We start from the raw sequence: 8,580 nt of genomic DNA, 5'->3' as shown, positions 1-8,580 counted from the left end.
CTAGCAGGGGGTGGGGGAATCGGCTACGCTTTGCGCAGGCGCAGGTTGGACACTCCCCCCGGGAGTGAGGGCTGCTGGGTCGGATGACGTGGCCTGGCAACGTCCCTGCCGGTGCGGCCTCCCTGGAACCCGTGCCTCAGGAACTGCTCGCGGCCTAGTCCCGAGTCGGCGTGCGCTTGTGAGACGGAGCCGGGGACAGCCGGGGCGACGGCCTGGCCTGCGGGGACCCGACGGCGCAGCTGCCATGGAGGAGTGACACGCCTGCGGTTCCGCCGCAGCGGCGAGACATGCGGAGACCCCGCGACGGGAGCAGCGGCGGCGGGTCCTGAGCCCCGGGATGGAGGACAAATACGGCGGGGACGCGCTGGCCGGTCCCGGCGGCGGCGGCGGCGGCCTCGGGCCGGTGGACGTGCCCAGTGCTCGGTAAGGGACCGGTCCTGACTCGCCGGCTCGCGGACCTGGCCGGCTGCTTCATGCCAGCTGCTCTGGACACACCTTCCCCGGCCTGGCTCGGGTCCTTCCGGCCGCCCTCGGTCCCCATCCCTGCGCGTCACCCCCATGCCGGCTGCTCCGGGGTCACGGGCAGCGGAACAAGCGCCCCGAGATCCGGGCAGCCTCTGCACCACCAGCCACTCACTCCTGGCTGTCTCCCCGGAGTGGTGGTTTAGCGACTGCTTAACCTTTCCGCTGTCCTCCTGTGGCAGTTACCACCGTCATCTCCAGGCTTGCGAAGAAGCCAGAGTACAAACGTGAATTTGAGTGTACACGTTAACCCAGCACATCAAGAGCCCAGCCTCCCCCCGCCCCCAATCGAATTTTCTTTTCCTCTTCTTGCTTATTACTAAATGAGCAGTGTGTGCTTGTCAAAAAATTCCAACAATGCAGGAATCCATAGAGTATAAGGTGAAAGTCCCCCTTTACCCTCTCACCTGCCCCCCCAAAAGTCAAGGGACCCGCCACTGTAGTGGGTACGGTGACACTGCCCAGCGAGTCCTTCCTGATGCACCTTCCTGTTAAAGATGCATAAAACATGGCCCAGCAATTTGGTTGGAACTGGTATTCATTGCCTTCATTTTTAACCACGTTTCCCTGATTCTTCAACACTTACTTGGAGATTTTTTTAAAAGATTGTTCTTGATAAATTCAGGTGTAGTAATAGCGTTAGAACAACTTTTTTTGTGAAAAGCAAAGAACATAAGTAAAATGCTGGTGCAGAATTTAAACCAACTGCGTAAATTTAACCTTCTAACCTATTTTGAGCAACTCATTTTGTAAATAACAGCAGGTCAGATTTTAATTATTGACCCATGACAACTAAATGTAATAAAGGATTCCGGATTTGGTGGGGGGTGAGGGGGAATGCTATTAAGTTACCATATCACTGCTAAATTTTCTGTCCATAACTCTGCTGGGTCTTAGGAAATAGTATTTACAGGTAAAAGAACGTGATACATTTTACTTACTCTCAATTTAGAGACAGTATAATAAAAGAGATGGAACAATATGTTAACCAGGTAGGTCATCTAAGTAAAGGCTTTACTATTTTTGCAATGTTTCTGTAAACTTGAGATTGTTTTTAAATAAGTAGTTTAAAAGCATTTTTTTACTCAAGAGCTAAGAGTCTTAGGAAGGCAAATGTAGTAACAATCCTTTGCTTACTTATTTGCATTGTTTGCTTAGCAGAGTTCCCCTTTATTGGTTGTAGTTTATTGCAGAATCAAGTTCAACTCAGGACTGACTGAATTTTGATGGATTTGGGTTACAAGAGTTTTCTCTATATAGGCTAAAAATCAAATACTGGTTATAATCTGCAACACAGACTAATTGACAAATCCTTCAGTTGTGGATATTTTTATGCCCCAATTCACAAATAGATTATTTTAAATAAAGGCTTCTGTTTTTGGCTTTATTAAGTCTTCTTTGGAGGTAAAGGCAGCCAGCATTTGCTAAGCACCAGCTATGTTCCAACTACTTTGAGTACATATCTCCTGTAATCTTGACAACAGTCCTACCAACTAAGTAGTGGTGTCCTGTTTGACAGATCAGGAAATTGAGTTGTGGAAAAGTTAAGTAATCTGCCCAAGACTGCACAACAAATAAGTAAATTCCATGTACAGTACCTTCTACTTAGTCCTGTTAACACTTGAAAACTTGTTAAATGAATTGAACTTGAATTACACACTGGTTTTGTTTGGTTTTGTTTTGTTTTGTTTTTACTATGTAGCTCCAGCTGATCTCAAGATCCTCCTGCCTCAACCTCCCAAAGAGTTCTTTTTTTTTTTAAACTATCCAGAGAACTGTGAGCTGCTGCAGTGGGCAAAACTCAAGAAACAGATATGAACCCAAATCCAAATTTCAGTAATCCCAGATATAGAAAACTGAAGAATTTCTAACCCTTCACAGAAAGAGCTAGTGATATTTTTGATGAGACCAGTTAATGAGATATAATGTTTTATAAGTTGGGGTGGGAAAGGGTGTCATTTTTGTGTTGTTTCATACTGTTTATGTGTATTTCCGTGGTTTTTATAATGACCTCTATTACTTGTATATTAAGAAAAACACAAAGGTTACAGAGTTCTTGTGGGTTCGGTGATGCTAAATTTTTTTTCTGCTTTTATTTTTCAGATTAATGAAATACATTGTGTTATTATGTTTCACTAAAGTTTTGAAGGCTGTGGGACTTTTTGAATCATATGATCTCCTAAAAGTCGTTCACATTGTTCAGTTCATTTTTATATTAAAACTTGGGTAAGTGTGTATGTGGGAGGGGGAGTTCTTAATGTTTTTTATTTCTTTGAAAATCCTGCTTAACTATCTTTAGGAAACTTTACATGGAGTAGTATGTGTAATTTATTCCTCATGACAAATATTTAACAATTTTTTTAAAAAATAGAAGTATACCTAAGGTTAGAGGTACAAAGTAACAGATAAGAAAAGGAATTGTTATAGCCAGGTGTGGTGGCACACACCTGTAATCCTAGGAGGATCATGAGTTTCAGGTCAACTTAGGCTACGTAGCAAGACTGTCTCAAACCAACCGCAATAACAAAAAACAATTGTTGTTCTCTAATACTTGCCAAAACAGACTTTAAATCTGTGTTAATGAGAGACAGCTAGATTCTGATGTCTGCTTCAGCAATCATTCTGTCTAGTGCAGTAGCTCAGATCATCTAGTCTATGAAAATAACTCTCACAGTACCTTCCTGACAGTGAGTGAAAGGGGTACATAATGTCATGGTATTTTTATAAAAATAGTTTTGATACCAGGCACCGGTGGCTCACGCCTACCTACTCAGGAGGCAGCGATCAGGAGGATTTCGGTTTGAAGCCAGCCGGGGCAAATAGTTAGTTCATGAGACCCTACCTCCGAAAATCCTTCACAAAAACAGGACTGGTGGAGTGGCTTAAGGTGAAGGGCCTGAATTCAAGCCCCAGTACAAAAAATAATAATAATAATAGTTTTGACCTTGCAGACTCCTTGAAAGGATCTTAGAGACCCTAACGATTCCAGACTGTCCCACTAATGTAGCCCATTCCTAGGCAGGAACCAAATGTTATCTGAGACTTAACTTAGCACAGATGTTCCGTATTTTCTATGTTAAACCATGTGGGCTGTGTTTCTCTATGTAATTCCTTCGTGTACAGGGTTCTCATGTCGTACAGTCTATTTATAGTAAGAAATTCTTAGCTGGGTGCTGATGGCTCATACCTGTAATCCTAACTTCTCAGGAGGCAGAGATGAGGAGGATCATGGTTCAAAGCCAGTCCCTGGACAAATAGTTCCTGGAGACCCTATCTTGAAAAAACCCATTTAAAAAAAAGGAGCTATTAAAGTGGCTCAAGTGGTAAGAGTGCCCGCCTAGCAAGCGTGAGGCCCTGAGTTTAAACCCCTGTACTGCCAAATAAAAAGAAAAAAAGTTCTTCCTAAATGGAGATTTCTAGACCTTGAGACTGATAATGACTATCCCATGTGCCAATAAAAATCTATAAAGATTCTTGGTAGTATAATTTCAGTCATTTGAGAAAAGAGATTCTTGACTAGGATTTTCTTTGGCTGTACTGGGTTTGAGCCCCAACCCACTCCTTTTTTTTTTTTTTTGGTGGCACTGAGGTTTGAACTCAGCCTCACGCTCACGCTTGCTAGGCAGGCACTCTTACTGCTTGAGCCACTCCACTAGCCCTTTTTTGTGATGGTTTAAGATAGGATCTCAAGAACTATTTGCCCTTGGCAGACTTCGAACCATGATCTCTGCCTCCTGAGAAGCTAGGATTAGAGGCACAAGCTACCAGTACCCGGCTCTTTTTTTTTTTTTTTTTTTTTTTGTACTGGGAGTACAGTGCAACATTTACAAAAGTTCTTATGATATATCATAATTGAATTCGCCCCCCTCCATCATTCTTCTTTATCCCTCCTCCCCCAATTCCTAGAATAGTTTCAGCAGGTCTCATTTTTCGATTTTCATACATTGAGTACATAATATTTTCATCATACTCGCCCTTCTACACAAGTTCCTTCTATCTTTCCCCTTCAGTTATTTTTTGAACAAGGTCTTGTGTTTATGTCCGGGCTGCCCTAGACCGAAATCCCATTTATGCTTCTTGCACTGCTGGGATGACAGGTGTGCGACCACACCCTGCTTTTTGATTGAGATGGAATCTAGCTAACTTTTTACCCAGACTGGCCTCAAACTGCAATTCTTCTGATCTCTGCCTCCAGATACTAGAATCACAGGCATGAGCCACCATACATGGCTTAACTAGGAAATTTTAAGCACTAGTTGTATGCTTTTTGTTGTTGTTGTTCTTTGAGATGGTACTGGATTCAGGGCTTCATGCTTGCTATCAAGTACTATACCACATGAGCCATACCTCCAGCCAGCCCAGTTGTATGCATTTTTATATAGCTATTTTGCCAATGTGGAAGATAAGGACATATAATTAGTGGTTCACTTCTGTAATATTGGTTCAAGATTTATTACTGAATTTTAGGAAACATAATTGTTTTCCTTGGTATTTCAAAGTATTAAAAAATATCAGACTAGGGCTGGAGGCATGACTCAAGTGGTAGAGGGCCTGCCTAGCAAGCAAAAATCCTTGAATTCAAACTCCAGTACCACAAAAAAAAAGTATTAAAAAATATTGACAGCCAGGCAAGGTGGTACATGCCTGTAATTCCAGCACTTGGGAAACTGAGGCAAAAGAGTGGAGAGTTTGAGGCCAACTTGGCCCACATAGTGGCATCCTGTCTCAAAAATAAAATATTGAGACTACTTTACTTTTGTGGCTTGTGAACTTGTTCTGAAGACAATTACAATAGAAAAGTTCTTAAAATGTTACTTGGAAACCTTACAGTAGGTATAACTCTCTAGTAGTTCTTTAGAGAATAGCATACCTTCCAAGTTCTACTTTATTTGTTTAAAATAAGTGTCTTTAACACTACATATTATAGTTAATATTTATATTAATATGTTACTGTTTCAATATTTACAGGACTGCCTTTTTTATGGTTTTGTTTCAAAAGCCATTTTCTTCTGGGAAAACTATTACTAAACATCAGGTGAGGTTTTTGCAGAATCATTTATTCCTAGCTACTTTAATGATTTATTTAAATACACAGCAGAAAGTTTCCAGCGTTAACTTGCTCTTGACTTGTCTTTTTAGAATTGTGACTTCAAAAGTAAACTATGAAATGCTGAAATTATACCGGGCATTGGTGACTTATACCTGTAATCCTAGCTACTTGGGAGGCCGAGATTGGGAGGATTTCCCGTTTCAGGCCAGCCAGGCAAATAGTTGAAGAGACCCCCATCTCCAAAGTAACTGAAACAAAATTGGAGGCGTGGCTCAAGTGGTAGAATGCCTCCTTTGCAAGTACAAAGCCCTGAGTTCAACCCCAGTCCTACCTCCCCCAGCCACTCCTCCCCCCCCCAAAAAAAAAAAGATCCCAGACTGGCGGAGTGGCTCAAGTGGTAGAGTGCCTGCCAAGCATGAGGCCCTGAGTTCAAGCCCCAGTACTGGAAAAAAAAAAAAACTTGTGGAAACAAACAAAAAAATCCCAAGATTACAGACTTGTTAAAAATCCAGAAGAGGCAGGATGCCAGTGATTTACATCTGTAATACTAGCCATTCAGAAGGCAGAGATCCGGAGGAGCTCTGTTCGAAGCCAACCTAGGTAAATAGTTCCAGGAGACCCTATCTTGAAAAAAACCCCATCACAAAAAAAGGGCTGGTGGAATGCCTTAGTAGAGGCCCTGACTTCAAACCCCAGTTCTGAAAAAAAATTTAAAAATTTTTTTTAAAAAATGCAGAAAAGGGCTGGAGGCATGACTCAAGTCATAGATTGCCTGCCTTGCAAGCATGAAGCCCTGAGTTCAAACCCCAGTACCACCAATAATAATAATAATAATGAAAAAGAGGGTTAAGAAAACCCTGTTTTTCTTAACCCATGGAATCTGAGAAGATAGAAAATTTTCAAAGCATGTATGTAATTATGTAATTGTTTTCCTTAATACAGCCTCCTCATTCAGAAAGATACACAACAGATACGGAGATACATTACAACCAAGGGCCTAAAATGTCAGTGAAAGGCTGCTAAAGTACAGGGCTTGGGAATGAGTACCCTAGAATCAGATGTACTCATGTCTGTCTATCCTACTTAATAACCCTGACTTTGGACAGGTTACTTATTTCTCTTGCCTCATCAGTAAAATAAAAATAGTAGTATCTTCTTAAATGAAGCTGTGATGAATAAATGAATTTATACACGTAAAGGTTGCAGGATAGTACCTGGTATATAGTAAGTATGCAATACCTATTAGGGTACAATATTCCAATTATGATTCTCTTTAGGCAGCTTTATGCCAGAAATGTCCCTCTTTCTGCATAGCCCTCTATGCATCTCTTTGAACAGGAATTACACTCCACTGCAACAAAGCATGTTCGCTTTGTGCCACAAATTACAATCTTGTACCATGATTTTTTATTAGAATGGCAGATTTAAGTACTTCTGCTTTAGAACATTTTCTAATATTTTAACCCCATCTTTTCCTGGTGAAAAAGAATTGAAACACTCTGGCCAGGCACTGGTGGCTCACAACTATAATCCTAGCTACTTGGGAGGCTGCGGTCTGGAGGATCATAGTTCAAGGCCACCCTAGGCAAATAGCTCATGAGACCTCCATCTCCAAAACAACCAAGGGAAAATGGACTGGAGGTATGTCTCAAGTAATAGAGCCCCTGCTTTGCAAGCACAAAACCTTGAATTCAAACCCCAGTCCCACCAAAAAAAAAAAAGAATAATTGAAAGACTAAATCATTAAGTATTCATAGAAAATTAGTGAAATACTGAGAAAGCAGAAAATTATACTCTGTGGGAAAAGATTTCAAGATCTTACAACAGATAATATAGATAATGGGAAACAGTACTGTCTTGCAAATATAAAGTTAGTCAAGGGATCTTAGCATTTTCTAATAATTTTAAAATAGGTAATTATTTAGCCTTTAAAATGTTTATTATCATTGTTATCTTTCCCTATGTGTGTTATTTAAGTTTGAAATACTTAGCAAAGAATATATGTTTGTAATTTTACATTTTGTTTCTACTTATAGTGGATCAAAATATTTAAACATGCAGTAGCTGGCTGTATCATTTCACTTTTGTGGTTTTTTGGCCTTACTCTTTGTGGACCACTAAGGTAAATAAAAATGCATTTTTTGAATGTTTGTCTAGATTTCTTCATTTCGAATATTTTATTCTTCTGTATTTTATGTGAAATATTTATTTATACAAACTTATCTATCACGTCTATACTTTTGGGTAGATTTCAACCAAGAAAGAGAACTGGTTTGGTTTGAGGACTAGTTATTTGGTGAATACCATTAATGTATTTGTTCATAATCTATCATAGATATTTTACTGGTTAGAATCCATAGAATTTCAGAAAATTTTTATAATAAGTGGCTTTTTTATCACTGTTAGTGATACCAACTGATTCAAAAGCTAAAAGGGCCAGGCACTGGTGGCTACTCAGGAGGCAGATCAGGAGGATCACAGTTCAAAGCCAGCCCGGGAAAATAGTTCATGAGACCCTATCTTGAGAAAACATCACAAAAAGTGCTAGTGGAGTAGCTCAAGGTGTAGGCCCAGAGTTCAAACTCCAGTAGTGCCAAAAAAAAAAAAAAAAAAGTCCAAAGTGGTAAATAAAATCAGTAAGAGTTGGGCGCCATGAGTCATGACTGTAATTCTTAACTACCTGGGAGGCTGAGGTCAGGAAGATCGAAGTTCCAGGGCAGCTCAGGCAGATAGTTCATGAGACCCTATCTGCAAAATAACAGGAGCAAAATGAAATAGAGGCATGGCTCATGTGAAAGAGTGCCTGCTTTGCAAGTTTGAAGCTCTGAGTTCAAACCCTCAACACACCAAAAAAAAAAAAAATCAGATAGGCACCAGTGGCTCACACCTGTAATCCTAGGTACTCAGGAGGTAGAGATCAGGAGGATCACAGTTCAAAGCCAGCCTTGGACAAATTGTTTTCTAAACCCTATCTCAAAAAAAAACTCATCACCAAAAAAAAGGTGGGG

General features: G+C 40.7%; 1 protein-coding gene and 1 long non-coding RNA gene across 2 annotated transcripts in view; one reads left to right on the top strand and one right to left on the bottom strand.

Annotated features, from left to right (window-relative positions):
- LOC141424190 (uncharacterized) overlaps nt 1-8,580 on the bottom strand; it is a 401,269-nt gene that overhangs the window by 352,298 nt on the left and 40,391 nt on the right. The gene's annotated exons all lie outside the window — the stretch shown is intronic.
- Nucleotides 60-8,580, top strand: part of Slc30a5 (solute carrier family 30 member 5) — a 30,459-nt gene continuing 21,938 nt past the window's right edge. The window contains exons 1-4 of the mRNA XM_020162667.2: nt 60-423; nt 2,626-2,748; nt 5,491-5,557; nt 7,609-7,694. Coding sequence (XP_020018256.1) covers nt 338-423; nt 2,626-2,748; nt 5,491-5,557; nt 7,609-7,694 — 362 coding nt within the window. The 5' untranslated portion in view covers nt 60-337. The remainder of the gene's footprint in view (nt 424-2,625; nt 2,749-5,490; nt 5,558-7,608; nt 7,695-8,580) is intronic.

This window comes from Castor canadensis, chromosome 6 (genome assembly GCF_047511655.1).
Source record: "Castor canadensis chromosome 6, mCasCan1.hap1v2, whole genome shotgun sequence".
Lineage (NCBI taxonomy): Eukaryota > Metazoa > Chordata > Mammalia > Rodentia > Castoridae > Castor > Castor canadensis.
The sequence above is the reverse complement of the archived record's forward strand: the minus strand, read 5'-3'. Positions and strand labels throughout refer to the sequence as shown.